Genomic DNA, 20363 nt, shown 5'->3' with positions numbered 1-20363 from the left:
GAAGATAAATAACTTTCACCAGACGTAACTGGGTCATGACTAAACAAAATACACCCAACTGCTAAGTAACAAAAGCATACGTTTCTCGGCGTCATTTCAACATGTTTAACTGCTCTAAGTGTTTTTGTAGCGATTATAATTAACATAGGTTGCACAATTACTTCGACAGTTAAAAGCCAGGAAACACACATATCATCATTTCCAGTCTTAAAACTTTTTTTTTTAAATGATAAATGGTTTTTTTTTCTTACCTGCTGGAAACAAACAGAGAAACAGAACAAGGAACTGGCAGACTTGTAGCGCCGATGGTCCTGCTCCTTTCCCCATAACCATCCATCCAGCACGGGACAGCGCTCCTCTCCTCTCCCTATTCACACCAGCAATGTAAAGAAATGCGAATTAGAGCAATGCTGCAACTTTCCGTTTGAGTAGAAGTTGCCGAAGAAACGCAACACCCCGAAATCATGCCGCACGCCCTTTCCGTCGTACAAATATCGCTGCTTTTGTCAGGTATTCTCCGTGTTCACACATTCCCAACCCTCGCTAGAAACGTGCCATCGATCTTCGAGTTTGCTAGTGTCAAGAGGGCGCAGCCTACACTGCGAAGTGCACCAATAAGAAGTCACTGTTTCTCCACCAACCCCTTAATAGTTTCAAATTACGCCTGTGCTTTGAAAAGTAGTTTACCCGTTTGCCATGTAGCCTGTACTCAAGAAAGTGAACACATTATACTTGTTACTCTTTTAGCTAATGTGTAAATACTTCCCTGTGCTGGTGCATGCATTTTCAGTTATGACAGGATCAAAATAAGATTGGAAATACAGGTTGCACTTTATTTTACAGTACGTGCACTTACAGTGTACTTACAAGTAGCCTGGTTAATAGGTTAGGTTCAGGGTTAGTGCCTAGTTATAACCCAGTTATTGTAACTATAGGCTAATAAGTAGGCTACATGGTATCTACATGGGGTTCAGGACTGTAAAATAAAGTGCTAGTGAAATATATTTAAATCAATATGTAAATTTAAGAAGTTTTTAGAATAGTAACATAATATTTTACCAGAGCATGATAATAAAATAGCATTTATTTAAGTCTTACTCAAATTCACCCAATTACCCACTTAATCCCATTTGTGCACAAAAAAAATATTTAAGGTCTAAAGACAGTTTGTGTATTTCAAACAGAGTTGTCCACTATAAATGAAAGTACAGATGGTCTTGTTTTGATTTTATTTTTTACTTGGCCGTGTAAATAGTCACATGACCAATGCTGTTTAAGTACCATGTATAGTGTACATTATAATCAAATAATCTATTGTTAACATATCCAAAATTAAGATAATAAATAAAATGGCTGTCTCATATAAAATATAATCACTATTTCAACATGTAAGTTGTCATGGGAAAACAGACCAATTTGTTCATCAAAATAGGGCTCTGTTTTTCCACACATATTATATAGGCTAACTTTCATTTATTTATTTTATTACATTTTTATGTTTTTTTTTTTTTTCATTGTTTTTTTTTTTATTTTATTTTTTTTTTCAGTTTGTTTCTTTAGACTGTCCAACACAAATGCTTAGTTGAGATTTTTTTTTTTTTTTTTTTTTTTTTTTTAAGGCTTAAAGCAGGGTTGTTCAATCCTGGTTGTGAATGGCCAACATGAGTATAGCTCCAACTTGTCTCAACATACCTCCCTGGAAGATTCTCGTAATCCTGAAGACCTTGATTACCTTGGTTCAGGTCTTTTTAATTGAGGTTGGAACTAAACTCTGCAGGACAGTGACCCTCAAAAGCAGGATTAGAAACCTCTTAAAGGCTCATTTAAATACAAAAGAGAGAATCAGTTCGTTTTTTTAAATTGCATTGGGAATATATGCTTTAAAAGACAAATAGCAGACTGATTATAGGAAGTAAACAGAAGGGACAGAAGCTTCTGTCAAAATGGAAGAGAAGCCCTATACCACCCACAACTAAACTGCAACAGCACATGAATGTATGATCACCTTTTACATAGTGGTCTGTCTCTGTCAACATAAATGCATCCACCTAAGCATCATCATACATCACTGTCATCAATACCCAGGGCTTTCAAAGCATCTAAACCAATATGTGATATAACACCAGTTAATAAGCTTTATGTCACTGCATTTCCCTCACATTTCAGACTCCCAGACAGATTACCTTTCCTTAACCATTGTCAATCTTAAAATGCACTGCTGAAATGTGAATTATTGGCAGTCCCCCAATCAACCTGAATTCACCCTATAAAATACGTAATCTTACTAGGACTAATATTTTTATTTGTGTGAACATGAAGGATGCTTCCCATCTATAAAGTATAAAAGCTAATTATTCAATCAATCTGATCATAATAGTCTTGTTGAGATCTTGGCAGGTCAAGGTAATTGAAAGGTCCTAGAAGAAGAGAGATGTAGATATGTAATGGTTGTGTTTTTAGTGGTCAGCTGTTGCAGTCCAACAGATGGCGCTTGCACAGTGGTTGAGAATGAATGATATCTCCAGAGAGAGATGCGTCCTCCTCATGCATATTTACAGATTAACTGTAAAAGTGATGCCTATTTTTATTTCAGATTATGAGAAAATAACTTGAATGTAGGTAGGCTACATAAAAGCCAAAATATGGCATTATGGTACCTTATCTTTAATGAGAAGATATAGATGATGTTGTGAACCCAACCCAGATGTAGTCTAACAATTTGTGAGTTTAATTGATCATCAAAAGCGTGTGGATAATTTCTAGCGCGGCAGATGCTAAAATATTCAAATTTAGATGTAGAGTAGAAGAACATTCATTAGTGATAGCTTGACATCTAAAAAACTCGTTTTTATTTTCTTCTATTCTAATTAATAAAAAAATAAAAATAAAAATACAATCTTTACTTTTTAGACTATTCTTGAAGCCAAAACACATGGCTACACATAGGCTACAATATGATGTAGACTTGCAAAAAAAAAAAAAAAAAAAAAATCGGTGATATAAGATGCTGGCGATATATTGACTATACCGTTTATAAGAGGAGGTCTTCACATAAACTAACCACTGCAGAATATTTAAAAATAATTTTAGAAGTTATTCGTCAAGAAATCACCGGGAACCCACCTTTTTGAATGCATGGAGCTCTTCCACACTTTTGGGTTGAGTTTCTTTGCGGAACCGGGATGGGTCTGCGACTGAAGCGCGTGCAGTCGTGCCTTTTATTAGTAATAGCCTTTGTTTTATTTAAGTCTATACACCGATGTCAAACTCGCGGTGAAGCTCTGCTGTCGTCCTTGCATGATGTCCCCTGTTCCGATAATTTTAAAGGCAAGATAGGTCTTTATCTCAGCGCTGCGGTGTCTGATGTTATTTTCATCGGTGCCGTGATCTGGAAATAAAGGTATGATCCGTCAACCAGTTTATCGAGGCACAAACGATAAAAAGGAAAAGCTCGTAAATGTTTTCGAATCGATAGTGTTCTTCATTTTGCAGTGGTATTCCCAGGTTCCTCTGTGGCTCTCAGGACTTGAGTAGGAAGAGCCCTCGGGGCAGCAGTGTTGATAGCGCTGGCTCGTTTCCTCGCCTCAGTGTTGTGAAATGACGAGTTTGAAAGTGTGAGGCACGATGATCAGCGCTGCAGTCTAACTCCCCACACTGTCACAGTCAATGCAGGGTTATGTCTGTTAAACCAAGCCTGGAATATATTAACCCTTTTTTTTTTTTTTTAGTTAGTTAATATAATAGAACTAAATAATTAAATGCATGAACACGTTAGTTACAATGCAATTGCATTAGAAAGAACACATTTTGTTTTTCATCTGTAATTCAGTGTTGTTGTTGTTTGCGTTATGTGTCTCAAAATTATAGATGCATTTTCCATATCTAAGTGCTACAGCTCAGAGTAGTTTAGCATTCTACTATAAACTGTGCAAATTAATGGAAAGTATAAAGAGTGCTGTTGTTACAAACTATCCAAACTACTGGATGGATTGTGACATTAATAGGAAACATGGGCAGTTAAAAGTTTGTCCATGAATTTAATGTGGTCAGCAAATTTACATTCAAAATAATCACCTGTGACTAGGCCTATTGTGAGTGTTATTTTGTTTTTATCAGTTCTATAAACACAATTTATATCCAATAACATGTTTTAGACAAAACATAAAGAAAAATGGGTCAGTTCTTATTCTACAGTAAACAAAAATGGTCAGAAATAGCCAGAGTATCAAGCTTTGAGTTGCTACCAAGCAACACACAGACTGAACGCTGGTCTGGAACAGCGTATATAAGTGGAGTGGAGAGATAGTGATTTTTCCTCCCCTTCTCAAAGCAATCAGTAATCATTCCACTCCAGTTCAGGTTTTTCCACTTACCATTTTCCACACTGAGAAACCCAGTTAGGAGCGAAAGCTATAACACGTCACTGACACTTGGGCTGCCTCCGAAATCGCATACTTCCCTACTATATAGTAAGCAAAAAACAGTATGTGACAAAAGAAGTATAGGCCGAATTGCCAGTACTCATAAAGAGTAGGCAAAAAGTACCTGTATGACCTACTATTGTAAAGTGTCCATCGTATGCGCACTTCAGAATCTCGCCGGAAGATTCTGAAGTGCGCATACGATGGACACTTTACTATCCCATGAGGCCACAGTAGAGGATTTGTGAATGTCAACAAGGAACTGACGCTGGTAGGTCACATGATAATGACAACATGGCAAATGTATAGTCCAGATTACATTCATACTTCACACATTCATATTAAATAGAACTGAAGTAATTACTTATTCAAAATGAGTAGGCCAACCTACTCAAGAGAGTATGCGATTTCAGACGCAGCCTTGGACTTATAAAAAACTAGTTCTAGTCAGAGCTGTGAAGCTATGAGCTGTGCACATGCTCAGCACATGTTGGCTCACATGGGGACCCTGCAGGTTTGAGTCTGACCTGGATGCCAAACCCTAACCCCTACAGGTCTGTAAGTGGGAAAAACTTTTTTTTTTTTTTTTTTGCCAATATCAGGGGCTGAGCCCACAATATCAATTTTAGACAAAATTTTATCAAATTCATGCTACTATGACCTGATACCAGTCCCATATGCATGTGACATGTTTCAAGCCCTGTTATTATGAAATATTAATACAAAATAATGACAAGAAAAAATTGTTTTCGTGCTCCAGACAAGCTATCAGTCTGTCTGTGCATACTGGTGTGGATTTTTCAAGCTTTTCATTTTTTCAAGAACAAAACACCACTTGCTCTCTCAGCCACTCACGGCTGTTTCTGTGTTGGCTTTTTTGGAACTATTTCATTGGCAGAGCAAAAGTAACTGGCAATATTGTGTGTAAAATACAAGTAATTCAATACTAACGAATCAATATTTTTCTTAATGTCAAAATTCCTGCAGCCTACCTATTCTGATATTCAGAATGACAGCACATTAGCCAAAATGAGCGGCTGTTCACGGAATGCAATTTTGCGTCCAAAATCGTGGGACACGGTAGTAAAATTAAACAAAAAAACATGCATGAGTTATGATGAGATGTGTTTTCTAAAAGTTTAACTTCCTCGAAAAATGCAGCTGTCATGTACAAGACACGAAATGACAAGCACAACCATTGTAGTTTGCATAGAAAAACATAGAAGCAAAAGCTCAATACTCATGAACGGTCAGTAATAAAAAGTCTTCTTTGAAGCATCGCTCGCTTGGGGTATTACAGTAGAGTTATTGCATATCAAATCAATCCATTTGCCATATCAATTAAAATGACTGGGGTGAAGAAAAAATACCAAGCGCTTTACAAAAAGCAGAATATATTAGGTGCTATTGCCAGGGACTGTTCATGCCTCTGCTGTAAAAGACATGAGAATTAGCTTTTGACTTTGAGACTGGTTTGTTGTCAACCATAAATAAACAACCTAATGTTTGACAACCTAAAATCCACTTAACATAATTAAATGGTAACGTATTTTATTTTCACTGGTTTGACATGTTTCACTTTGACTATGACAGATGCTTGAGGGATATCACCTTGACATTAATCTGCTAGTTTTCAAAGGAGAGGCTTCCACCCTGGTGTGAAGAGAATGGCTTTACAACAGCCGGATACTGGACATCCACCTCAAACACAGCTGGCGGAGGACAAGAAAGAGGGGGGTGCAAGGGCAAACAAGGCTTGCTAAAGCTATGTACTCAGTTAACATACGTTTGGCTGACATCTGAGCGATAAACATTGCAGTTGTGAAGAAGGCATCTTTTGCAAGAAAGAATAACAGAAGATGAAAAAAACTAATACTGTTAGATATTTTGTGGATGACCCAGGCAGAGAGAAAGCATGAAGAAATAATAAAAAAAGAAAATGGTGAGAAAAACACAATAAGTGAAAATGGAAATAGATAAAGAACACAATAATGGCCAGACAGAGAAAAGAAAACTGCATAACATAAAAGATACATATCAGATCCACACAGCTACAGAATGTCACACATGCACTGAATGAATATCATTTATTATATTTTGGCCCGACACAAAGACATTGATTTCAATATGTTTCAGCGGTTACTGATTCAGACACAAAAACAGATACAATCAACTGTAGGTATTACAAGAAGAAATTAAGAAAAATCAATAATACTCCTCCTTTTTTGCTCCCCTTGATACTGATAGTGCCAATCTAATTATGTTTCATGTAATCCATTATAGACACTGTCAGTTTTAGGCACATCTTAAAGCCTTGGCCACTATAACAGAATATGAGGTGAGGATTTGCCAGAGAGTGAGGCATTCCAGCCAGTAATTATGGAAAGAGACCGTGGGATCCCGATCTGGGTGAAAACCATTAATTTTCCAATTTGTTTAATGAAAAGGCAGAGGATTGCCTTCATGCCAACACTATGATCTGAAGCATGGTCACACATTTTAGATGAATGCCGAAATATGATCAAATTAAGCAAGGTTTATCTAATTTCTTTTTTGTTGGGTGTAATTAGGTAGATAAGTTTAAAGAATGGCTAGACTGCCACTTTCCCCTTTGTTAGAGGGGACTTTATCAGTGTGTATGTGGGTTAGTGAATATCTGCACTAAGCTTTCTAAACAGCAGCTTAAACAGAGCTGTCGCCATGTTATCTTCTTCACAGCTCAACACAACACAATGATGAAGCATGTGCATAGTTTAAAATCGCTTTCAAGTGCACCTTGCTTTAATGCGCTTGAGAATAAGCCAAAAGATGCTTTCAATCTCATTGTGGGCATTTTATACAGATATATGCAGATGTGAATTTGCAGTGTGCCTATGTGGGACCATTTCCATATTTAAATATGCACACAACAAAGCTATTAAAGGTTAATTATGTCTGACCTCAGTCTGCATCTAATGAATACAAATGCTGAGGGAAAGGGCTTCAAAAAGTCATTTTGGTTGTTTAGATATTAAAAATGTTTTTAAAAGAATTCAAAATGAAAGACTAAAACAGTTGTCCAATAGGAGTCTCACACTTTTTGTAATCAGGACTATTCATGATAAGAAACATAATAGGTTTCATCTGTGAACTCTTATTTGCTTCGATAAATAGAACTAATAGATTCAGGTTTGTTTACATTCTCAGTCGGCACTGTTTTACCTGCAGGGACATTCCAATAAGTTATTTGTTGTACCAAACTGTAAAGCAAATAGATTGGTCACATTCATCAACCCTTCCGTAATCTGACTCACAACAGCAGATTGCATTCATTAAGACATCTCAATCAAACACACTGCTTTAAATCAATAATATAGGCTGTTCTGAATTCATTTTATTTTTATTTTTATTTTTAAGGAATTCATCTGAAGTTAAAAACATTTTGTAAGGCACAATCATACAAGTTCACTCTATAGCCATAGTTACAAATGTGTGTGTGTGTTATATAAATAATAATAATTATTAATTATATACAGTATATAAAGGATTCCTTTTCTCTCCTTAAGTTCTTTCCTTTTCTCATCACGTATTGCTGTCACAGATCCGGAGTCTGATACTTTGAAATTACTCTCACAAACTTTAAACAGATTGGCTTGATTGACCCAGTCATCAGTCATTCCCTGTTGATAAGGTAATTTAGTGATTCAGCAATAACTAATGAGACATGAAGCCAAGGCATGTTGTAGACAAACTCCAAACAAATATGCCAGAACTGCCTGGTAGGAACACCCCCATCTGTGATTGCTGTGCCAACTGAAATAACTACCTTCATTTATCTCTTTCTCCCACAGTGCATATCAGGATAATCCCTCTTCTTTAAACTTCATGCATAATGCATCAACCTAATCCTCAAGAATTGGTGGCAGGTGATTAAACTGACTCAGGTAAAAGCGTATCTAAAAATACAGAACTCCAATTATCTCATCTCACATGATCATTATAAATTAGACTTTTTACATATTCAAATTAAGTCAATATCTATTGATCTTTGTCATTGCCTAGATAAAGGATAGATGAAGTTATATGTGAGTGATAGCATTATCTGTTGAGATAGCAAAAACAATCTTCATGAAATCAGTCCAGAACTGACACATCTAGTTGTCTTTAGAAATGAGTTTTAAAGAGATAGTTGACAGTTTTCAATCATCCAGCTAGGTACATAAACAATAATCCCAGTGAGTTCGGCCAGGCATCTTGGGGTAATCGGAGATGATCAGCTGACCTTTAAAGATCACATTGCAAAAACAGAATGATCATGTGTAACGGAGAAGCACTGACATTAGAGACTGCCGTCTTTAGCGTCCTTGTTAGCGCGCCTGCCTCCCATACCGAAGACGCCGGTTCGAATCCCACACGAGGGGGTCGAGTAGGACTGGTTACATTGGTGTCGTGACCCGGATGGGAGTGAGGTTTAGGGGGTGAGCGTAACGGAGGCCAGCTAGTAAATGCTGTGCGGGTTGGTAAACCTCACTCCCCAGGCCTCAAGAGGCGCACTAGCGACTGACCGGAGATGCTGTTTCAAGTCCAGATTAGAGCAAGTAGAGTAGGACTGGTTATACATGCAGGTTTGCACTGCACAGCATTAGGAATATAATAATAATAATAGTTTGTTACATTTATATAGTGCTATTCTATGCACTCAAAGCGATTTACATGGAAGGGGGGAATCTCCGCAACATCCACTTGGATGATGTGACTGCTGCCATATTGCGCCATGAATGCTCACCATAAACAAGTTATTGGTGGAGAGGAGACAGAGTGATTAAGCCAATCATTATATATGGGGAGGATTAGGAGGCCATGTTGATGGACAGAGGCCAATGGGCAAATTTGGCCAGAATGCCGGGGTTAAACCCCTACTCTTTTTCCGAAGGACATCCTGGGATTTTTAATGACCACAAAAAAACAGGCCCTTCCTAACAGAGCATGCAACACAGCTTCTCGTCTAGGCCCTTGTCATGTCCATGCTGAACTACTGCAGTGCTCTTCTGGCTGGACTTCCAACATGTGCAGCCAAACCTCTGCAAATGATTCAAAACGCAGCAGCATGTATTGTCTTCAATGAGCCCAGGTCACTCACACCTCTGACTTCAGAGAGCCCACATCTCTGATTTATCTCTCTGCACTGGCTTTCAGTTGCAGCTCACATTAAGTTCAAGACATTGATGCTTGTGTACAAAACGGCCACAGAATTTGCACCCTCCTAACTCTGCTCTCTCTTACGAGTCTATGTAACGGAGGCCAGCTAGTAAGAGATGTGCAAGTAAACCTCACTCCCCTGGCCTCAAGAGGCACTGATGCTAGAGACTGCGGTCTTTAGCTTCTTGTTATTGCACCAGCCTCCCAAGCTGGAAACACTGGTTCGAATCCCGCTCAGAGCGGTGCGAGTTGAACTGGAGGGGTTACATTTGTGCCGTGACCCAGATGGGAGTGAGGTTTAGGGGGTGAGTGTAACAGAGGCTAGCAAGTAAGTGCTGTGCAGGTAAACCTCACTCCCCAGGTCTCAAGAGGCAAACTAGAGACTGCAGAAACGCCGGTTCGAATCCCGCTCAGAGCGGTGCGAGTGCAACTGGAGGAATTACATCAACAGAAGCCTGTGAACGGTAAGTGAGCGGCATCTCGTGGTTCCATCACAGAGGCACAAATTATATTATACATTTCCTCTATGCTTTCACTGTTCCTTAACTGTATTCCTCAACTGTAAATCGCTTTGGATAAAAACGTCTGCTAAATGAATAAATGTAAATGTAATTTTGGGTGAAGTATCCAAACCAGACTCACTGGGAAAGCGTGCATGTGGTGGCATTTCTGCAAAATTACATTAAGATGTTTCTTGCATGATTCACGACACTTTCAAAGATAAATGCCATGCGAGTTGCTCTAAAAGCATGCTCAGTTTTATTCTATAAAGATAAACACAAACCCGACAATGTTTTATGACATCGGTTGTTTTTCTGTACTGTGACAGTTCTGAAATGAAATGTCCGCCGATGTGAGGCTCTAAGGTTAATGCTTTCGAAAATAACATACCACCTACGCTAAAATAATGCAAGATAAAAACACTTTGCTGAAGCAACCATGCATGCCATTTAAACTTGCGTCTTTAAAGCTCTTTTATTATGAATCGTGTTTCATGGGAGCGCTTCGCATAACAATTGCAATGCTGTACCAGGTGTTAAAACTAAAATGTTTTAAGTTTATAAATCATGCAAAAGTCTTTATTAATGAATAATCTGTGTAATTTGTGTGAAAAGGAATAAAAGTTGTGGGTTACTTTTAACACCACTAATTTCAGATGGAAACTGCAGTGAAATGTACAGTATGTGTAGGAGTTTTGCAAATATGTAGAGGCACATTTTTCCAGTCAGCCTATGTTTATCCCTTTTATGTGTGAATAAACTAGTGGTGTGGTGTAACTGAGCTGATGCAACCAAGTAGGGCTATAATACCTGCAGAAAACTATTCATTAGCATTCATACTTATCTCAGTGGCAGTTGCTCAGAAATTGCAGTGCCAATATACATGTATAGCCTATATACATATGCAAAAAAAGTAACTTAATCAGAATACAAAGCTAATTTTGAATGACGGGCAATGGAGAAAGATGCTTTTCAGTTTGTAGTTTCAGCTTCTACTAGCAGGGGCTAACAGGGCAACAGGGCAAGGCAAAATACATTTCTCTGCCAAAGTGGCTTTGTAATTGCCACACATCCATTTGTTAAAGCATTCTAGGACTAATCTGGTAATCTTGATGTAATTCAAGGAAATTTCACCAACATCTCTTTAGTGAAACAATTTGTGAAAATTCAGTGCTTTATGTAATGCCTATTCTAACGGACTGTTAAACTATTTGCATTAAACCCTCATTCATGACCAAAATGACTATAGATTGTTTTTTTTCTAATCCCAGGATATTATGCACACACACACACACACGTGCATGCACAGACAATGCATTGAGCTGGTGTGCCGAGACCCCATTGATGACTGCTGGCATGCATTATGCATTAGAAACGTTTGCTGAATTAAAGAGGCAAAGAATCAGTGGTGCACGGTGTCTCAGTGCACTTACATCACCGTAGCTTATTCTCACAGGCGTGTAATTTCCTCCTTGATGAAACACAAAATTAAATGCGCTGCCCTGAGAGCAAATAAAAAAGAAATAGATGAGAACAGATATAAACACTGACAAGTGTCACTTGGAGAGAGCTACCCACAAACACAGGAAAGTGCAAGACTTAAAATGTTGATCTATCTGTATGATTGGGGGTTTGTCTAACCTTCTCAGCACTGTACAAACCACCGATGTAGAGTGCTAGGAGGCATCATTACGTTCACTTTATCAGACTCAGACAGCATTGATGTGTCTCCCAGTGAAGCGCTGTATAGCGAATACCTTTTAGGTGGAAGCATGGAGCTGAATGCTCAAAGCCTCATTATGTGAACACGTTCTAGCTTAAAAGCTGAGATCGTTAGATGTTTCTTAAATTGACTTAGTGCTCCAAAAGCTGCACATGCTTTTAATTCACACTTTGCTCTAAGAGGTGAGTATGGTTGCAATTATAATTATTCCAGAGGCAAACTGGAGTTGATCAAAATAAAAATCACTACCATCAGGGCAAGTTGGTTGTAAGGAGCATGACTGTGTTGATGAATGCAAAACTGGTCAAACAGATTTCATTTGTGTGGGAATTAAAGGGACAGTTCACCCAAAAGTGAAAATGCTGTTTCAAACCTATATTACTTGATTTTATCAGTAAGAACACCAAAGGAGAGATTAAGCATCTGCTATTTTCCATACAATAAGTGGATGGGGACCAAGGACTGTCAAACTCCAAAAAGTAGGGGTGTAACGGTACATACCTCAGTCACGGTTTGGTATGTGTTTTCGGTAACCAGGTATGTTTTTTTAACAGTGGTTTACTAAACAAACTATATCTGTCTTTCAATGAAAAAAAAAAAAAAGATTTATTTTTTGGTTTATGGTGCTGTTGTAATTGGGGGAAGAGATTTGAACTGTTTATAATTTTGGATGCAAAATATGTTAGCAAAATATTTTAGAAAATATATATTTTAAAATATTTTAGAAGTTTAGAATTATTGTATTCCCATTCTAATCCGCTCTGTCTGTGAAACGCATGTGTGCGTCAGTGTGTGTGAATTTGATTTTGTTTGAAGTGCTTAATATAAAGCACTTCTCATGTTTAAGACAACTTGGACCGTGCACTTATCCGGTAGCAGCTTTATTATTTTCAGGTTCGCAACAAAGTATATCATTATAAACGATATTGTCCCATCGTTAGAGGGGAAACTCAGAGCTTGAAATTACGTTTTGCACACACAGAAGTTATGCATGTGCAGTGGTTATTTATTTCAATTTTTTTTGTATCATTACATCCCTATCAAAAAGCATCATAGAAGTGGTCCATATGACTTGTGCGCTATATTCAAATCTACTGGAGCCATATAATAGCTATGTTTGAGGAAAAAACTGAAAGTTAAAGGGATAGTTCACCCAAAACTTATCAATTACTCACCCTCATGTCGCTCCAAACCCATAAAACTTTTGTTCATCTTCAAAACACAAATGAAGATATTTTGGTAACACTTTAGAATACTGTATCTTACTTACTGCATAACTTATAAGGAATTATTGAAGAACTAATATGTAATTCTTCATTAACTAGTTATTCACTACTGTTAACTACTAAGGAAGATGTGTTAACTAATCAGTATGTAAAATAATTTTATGATTGTGTTAAGTAACAGTTAGTTAATCAATAACTAATTAACTGTCATACCGCCTGAAGAACTACTATTAATTATCTACTAATTAAGGTTCAAGAATAATAATTAAGAACTAATGAACAGTCATACAAACTACACTGAGTTGTGACCTTCCTTATTTACTAATGCTATTAATAGAAGTAGTATTATGAAAATACAATTTTAACAAATGCATACAATGTTAAAGAGGGTTTTACCTGTGTGGTTTTTTGAGTGTGTTCTGTAAGAAATCAACTTCAGAAAGGAACCCCTCTCAACTTACCTCAGATTAGTTTTTTATATTTAATATACCTGTAAAGTACTGTGTGTGTCTGTTTTCCTCAGCATATGCCATTGAGTAAATTCATGTATTTGAGGCAACGACTGAGGGAAACTGAAAGGGAGCTTATTAGTAATTCATAAATAATTGTCAAATAATTCTGCAGGAATTACTTATAACCTGATTAGTAGTTAATAAAGAACTATCAAATAATTATCCAGGAATTAGGCTACTTTTAACCTGAAACAGTATTCTAAAGTGAAAATATAGGGAACTTATTAGTAATTAATAAAGAATTATTAGATCATTCTTCAGGAATTACTTAGAACCTGATACAGTATTCTAAAGTGAAAATATAGGGAACTCATTAGTAATTAATAAAGAATTACCAGACCGCCGCCCTGCGTTTCACTCATAGCCAAAATATGCTGTTACTGACTCCATAACCTGCCCATAAACAAACAGTGCACAGCTCTAAGAACATATTTTAACATCTGATGTTTTAGGATCTTTAGAAATAAAAACATTTGTTTTATGCAAGGAATCAGGCGTTTCCATCACGCAAAAAAGACAGACTCGTTAGCTAGGTATATAACTGACATTGTGTCCTTGTATGTTGCCTTGCATAAAATAACATGATTTACAGCACAGTAATGATTTTATAGATTCAATAAAACGTACACAAACCTGTATTTCGCTGAAGAAATGCACCATATCGGCATTGTATGTTAGTTACTTCTTAGATATTTTTCTTGAACCTTAATTAGTAGATAACTAATAATAGCTCATAGGGAGGTATGACAGAATTCATTAGTTATTGATTAACTAACTGTTACTTAACACAACAATAAAATTATATTACATACTGATTAGTTAACACAACTTCCTTAGTAGTTAACAATAGTGAAGAAGTAGTTAATGAAGAATTACCTATTAGTACTTCAATAATTCCTTATAAGTTATGCAGTAAGTAAGATACAGTATTCTAAAGTGTTACCGATATTTTAAATAAAATCTGAGAGATTTCTGTCCCTTAGGAGCATTATCCCAATGGTTGTGTAGAGCAGAAGATATTTTATTTTAATTTTTCATTGATGGAATGATAACTTCGTGGATTCTCAGAGACTGAAAATGAGTCTTCAAAATGACTCTGTGGCGACTGTCATCTTTGTTGCCACGGTAACCAATAATTGCAAACGTAAATTTTTGCATAGAGGACTTAAAATTTGAGTATATTCTATAAAGCCATGATTATTTAAACCAGGATAATTTAAACACACACAGTCTTGTCTTTGTGCATATGTGTGATTAGAATTTGAATTAACATTCATCTATCATCCAACTAATGGAAAGTATATAACACATATATCACTTATAGACGACAAGCACATCACACACAATTATACTACTCTGATTACCACAAAAATAATATCTATCTTACAAACACGTGAGTAGCAGAGATAAGAATCAACAAGCTAGGTGGTGATTCATGTCAGGGACATGTCATTCTCTCTCTCTATCTAATAGGTGTGTTGTTAGATTGGAGGAGGGTCCTGCAGCGGTCTTGTATGCACAGCTGTATGGGTACGTCCTTTCTTTCCTTTGTAATGTCCAGTCGCCAAGGCCAGAGCTAAAATTTCTACAGCTGCAAGCCAATTATCGACCCTTCACAATTCTTCACAGCTTCTCTGTCTGGCAGACGGAAGATGGCAGCTGCTCTGAGAGCTGCAATGGCCAAAAAAAGATGATGTGTTTGGCCCAGAGCCTTTGGATTGGAGTATGCAGGTTCTAAATAAGAATCGTATCTCAGATCCATGCTAATAGACTCTCTTCAGACAAAGGCTCAGGTGTTTAGTGGTACAAGATTGTGAATGTAGAATTGCAGATGTGATTTCAAAGCATTTTTCTGAGTTGGCAGGACTCCTCGAAACACTTTAGACAAAATTACTTTTAATTAAGGAAAAACAGAAAATACAAGTTACCCAAATACCTACTTTGCTGGGAGGATTCCAATAATTCTGAAAGAAAAAAGTGAATGCTTTATAATCTGCTGTTTGTAATGCTTGATATGGATTAAGAGCTGCAACTCAATTAGTATTCTAATTAGTGTTAGCAATCCTTCAGATCTATCTCTATTTGATCTCTGATTCAAATATTTCAGATTAAAGGGATATTTCAAGTTATTTTCAACATAATGTCTATGTACCACATCTGTGCATGCAGATGATTTTGACTTCCTAAAAGACCTTATGAGGTTAGATGCATATTGAATTTAGCGCAGATGAAAATGAGGCTGTAAGGGATAGATGTACAGTCTTTACACACACTGTATAAAGGTTTAAGATCACATCATTTTCACAACTTCTACAACGGTTTTATGGAGTATTGAAATTTTTTTTTTTTTCAGGAAAGAATTTTTTTCGTCAGCTAAGCAATCAGATTGTTGTACAATCCATTGAACGCACTGTATTCTATTCCTCACAGCTTTGTTTTAATTCCTGTCAAAAAATTAAATACGGCGCTAAATTGACTAAATGAGTATTTATAAATTATAAATAAGACTAATTGTGTATAAATGAGAGGCAAATAAGTTTCAAGCAAGTGGGCAGCACAGTAAATAGATGTGTAAAATATGCTATCACACTGTTTAGAAAAATTGAACAATCACTTACCAACCCTGTGCAGTCTATATCCAGTCTTTCAACTCATGTCATCATGTCACCAGCTAAAAAGCAAATATTTTTTGCTTTTGTTATGCATCCGTATGAGGATACCAGGAAGGTACATGAAAGGGAAGTGATGCAATAATTTGTAAAGCTCTATTTACGTGAAGCTGAGTTCTGTAATGCTCCCCTCAAGTATTATGTCCGCAACGCTTAAACAAAAGTTGCTCCAGAAAAACAGTCCCACCTCAATATGACAATTTCATCAATGTTACAGCTCAAGAAACAAACATTTCCTTACTGAAGAATTCATATACGCAAGTGCTTTAACAATAGCATCACATGTCTGTTTTTAAATTCCTTCCAATTTGCCTGATAGACTTCCATTTTAAACTCATTAGTGTGAATGCATTGGAATTGACCCTTCGCTAAGCCCCGCCCTCCTTAGTTACTGTTGCTACGCCTGTCAAGCTTTTGCGCCTGGCACGTCTATACATAGTTCCCACATGACGTCACAACATACGGGCATTTGCCGACCTGGCGCCATTTCTGTGGGCATGCTGTGGGCAGAACATTAGACGAAGAAGCTGAAACGAGTTAATTTCGTGATAAAAAGTGAAAATGGTCATCTCCTGCTGGGTCAATGGATGTTCAAATCGTGCCGGAGGTTCAGTTAAATTTGGATTTTACAGTATACCCGTCATTAGACTTCATGAATGTGACAAGACGAAGCTTTTGTCAGAACAACGATGGAGGTTATGGCTGGCGAGGATAAACAGGAAAGAAACTCCCTCAAAACACGCAAGAATTTGTTGTGTTTTATTGCGAGTGTACACAAATATAAGTTAACACTTTGCAGTTTGAATGATGTCCTGTATGTACAAAATGACGAGGTATTAAAAACAACATTGTTTCCACTGTTCGATCGCGCCCGCGACTCTCTCTCTCACTCACACACACAGACTGACGCACACACACACATTCCAGCCTTGCAATCTCAGATTATGTCCCTAAAGAACCCACGTATAAAGTAGTTCCGCATTGACTGTTACATTAATTTGCACGCGAGTTTTATTTATTTTCATACCGTGTATATTCATATTCATGCACATATTTCCAGGCTCGGAATTGCTTACATGTGTTAAAACTCCTAGCCAATACCAGATAATGGTACACATGGATAATACAGTATCTGAGCCAAAGCTGCAAAATCAGTGCTCAGTTTAGCGCATACGGATCCACACCATTTCTGACTGAAATTTTCGCATTGTACCTCTCTCTGTCTTGTGTTAATAGAGTGTCTTTATAATCTCTGTCACTTTGTCTCTTCATGATTTTCGTAACATTATAAATAGGAAGAAATCTTCGAAATTTGCTTGTAAAACTTTGTAAACACAGCAGCTTATGCCCTCAAAGATGGCGTCTCCGGGGAGGTCACGTGACATTAATTGGCCCGTGGGAACTATGTATTACAGTATGTATGCACTGGTTTCAGACATTCCTAAGGAGATAATTAGTCATTTTTGGCAAACAGGTGAAAATATGAGAGTGCAATACTGCAGTATGCATTCGAGGGCTATATCCACGACATAATATGCAAACGATTAGAGAATAATTTCATCAAAATTGAAGTTAAAGCATAACGTTAGGTCCCAGCGCAAGCAGCAACCGCCTCATATGCTGACCATTCAAATGGGAAACACACAAATTTGAGGAACAGCTATGTGCATGCCCAGCAGGGTAAGTGAAATTTGAAAATATTCTAATATTTATAAAACAAACAGCTTATCCATATGTATTGTGGAATAAACACAAGACATTAGCCTGACCACTTTGCAATGATAACATTCTCCCGCTTATATTTTTAGCGCGCCAGGCTAACGTTACTGCTCACACGTCGGACTAACTTACTGTTATGAACTGATTAAGTTTGCATACCAACCTTTTCCTTGGAGATCTCCGGCAAGCCCCGTGATGTTCCCTCCTTTTACTAACTACCTTTTACTTTTACTAGAACTAACGGGAGAGTCGCGATCGGATTGGGGTAACGGTTTGGCCGTCGATTAACAAAATGCTGAAATATATTTTTAAGTAACGTTAAGTTAAGTTATGTCAGTGAGCCTCCGTCTTGCCTTTAATCACACTGCTTGATCCACGAGCTGGACAATAACTTTATTCTCGAGCTGCTATAAAGCCAAAACACTTTACTTTTAATTTCCTATTGTCAATGTAAAGCTGCTTTGGAACAATCTACATTGTTAAAAACGCTATAAATGAGATGACGCCTGGCATTTCTCCCCTTGGGTTTTAGGTTTCGGGAAGGGAACAAAATCCACCACCCCATCCAAACTTTTAGGATACCGGGTATCAGATTTGCATAATCCATACGCACAACGCTTCGGCATGTTTCCCTCGCTCGAAAGCTTGCCAGACCTCCCGCGCCTAGTTACGGTTGCTAAGCCACGATTGGCCTGTGGCGGTTTTTGGGCGTGGCTTAGCGAAGGGTCAATTGACAGTATGCAACAAATGTTTTTTAAGACATTGGAAGATAACCCAGAATACACCTTTACATTGTAACGGAAGTAGTGACATATAGCTTCCACATTGTAACATACTACATTTGAGTGAAATGGATTATCGAAAAAAGAAAAACGTGAGTTTGCAGTAAATTGTAAGTAAAGGTCAGGGTTTAAGTAGACTTAGACCGTTTACACCTGGTATTCAGATGCGTTTTGGTCGATCAGATCACAAGTGGATGACGCTAAATACAGGTGTAAACAGCGTCTAAAGCGTTTTGTGCTTGTCTACTTTCATCCAATTCCAGAGGGAGTCGAAAATGCATTCGACCAGATTGCTTTCGTTGTGTAAACGCTCATGTGGTCGAATGCGTTCAAACAGCCACAAAAGACGCCTACTCTCCACTATACTGACCTAATGCGTAAACATTATGGGAAGCGCGTTAGCCAGACGAGATTTAAACTTTGTTGACTGGAGACCCAAGTTTGGTTTGAAGACGAAAAATGTACCAAGCACAATGTTCTCTCACCATTCTTGATTTCTAACACACACTCATAGCGTTTGGCGAGGTCTTGCAGCTGTCAGAGCAGAAACGAAAGCTGCTGCTCTCCGTGTCTTTCCATCATCTCCGTGCGCATTCATTTGTAATTTGCGCAAGCTTAGTTTGTTCATTGGATTAAAAGATCTGAAAAAAAAAACATACCTTTACCCGGCCCATGGCCCTACCCTTGAAGAAGTCAGGACAGAAGTGGTTGAACGAGGACAAAAGAGACGGATTTAAACACCAGGAGTAAACGGATATGAGTCTCCCTCGTCTACTTGTGATCCAATCAACCAAAACGCATCTTAATACCAGGTGTAAATTGTCATTTCATGCATGGATGAATCATTCACGATAAGATCAATACAATGTTTTTAGAAAATAGGAAAATACATAATTTAATTTAATGCTTGTGACTTTTAGTCCATTTGTGCAAGCTTTCATTTGTGCACAATGAAAGACAGTGGAGCCCAGCACAACATACAATGCCACTAACTTTCATTGTATGGACAAAAAACAGAGACATTTTTCAAAATATCTTCTTTTGTGTTTAAAAAAAAAGAGAAAGAAACGCATACAGGTTTGGACAAACATTAGGGTGAGTAAATGATGATGGATTTTAAAGAATTTGAACCATCCCTTTAAGATATGATTAACTTTATTATTCCCTAGGCTTTTTAAAATTTTAATTACTCTCCCTAAACATTGGAGTGATTATTGGCTAATATTATGCAGGCGTTAAAGTGATCAACAAAGAGAAGTACATTAATTCATCACTCAATATTTGAAATGAATTATTCATAGTATTAGTTTGGAGTCGCGCAGCAGTTCTTAGAAGCAGACATTTATCTTGCAGTTAACCTTTTGTCACAGTGAAAACAGAACAATGTTTTGCTCTATGGTTGACATGTCCTGGTTAAATGTGCTGGGGAGAGTACAGTGAAAGAAGTTAAACAGGTTTCTGTTCAATACACTGACTCATTAATGAGCTGGGTAAATGTCACTCTGGAGGTCCAGATTAATTAAAAACCACAGACAGCTGATTACAGGAAAATTACTTACAGATTTCCTACCGGCTGCTGAGAGTCAAATGCAAAGTTCCGATGAGCTAAATTACACTATTATTGATTGCTTGC

The 20363-nt window shown here is 37.4% G+C and overlaps 1 protein-coding gene across 2 annotated transcripts in view; it reads right to left on the bottom strand.

Annotated features, from left to right (window-relative positions):
* The window catches only part of rgma (repulsive guidance molecule BMP co-receptor a), a 57731-nt gene that overhangs the window by 8497 nt on the left and 28871 nt on the right, over positions 1-20363 (bottom strand). The window contains exons 1-2 of one of the 2 annotated variants that reach the window (XM_084124484.1): positions 3124-3651; positions 252-367 (exon numbers count right to left, since the gene is read on the bottom strand). In XM_084124484.1, coding sequence (XP_083980610.1) covers positions 252-367; positions 3124-3137 — 130 coding nt within the window. In that variant the 5' untranslated portion in view covers positions 3138-3651. Of the gene's footprint in view, positions 1-251; positions 368-3123; positions 3652-20363 lie in introns of those variants that run through there. The other variant, XM_084124485.1, reaches the window with a different exon arrangement.

This window comes from Abramis brama (genome assembly GCF_963993115.1).
Source record: "Abramis brama genome assembly, chromosome: 9".
NCBI classification, from domain to species: Eukaryota; Metazoa; Chordata; class Actinopteri; order Cypriniformes; family Leuciscidae; genus Abramis; species Abramis brama.
This window is presented reverse-complemented; position numbering and strand designations above follow the sequence as displayed.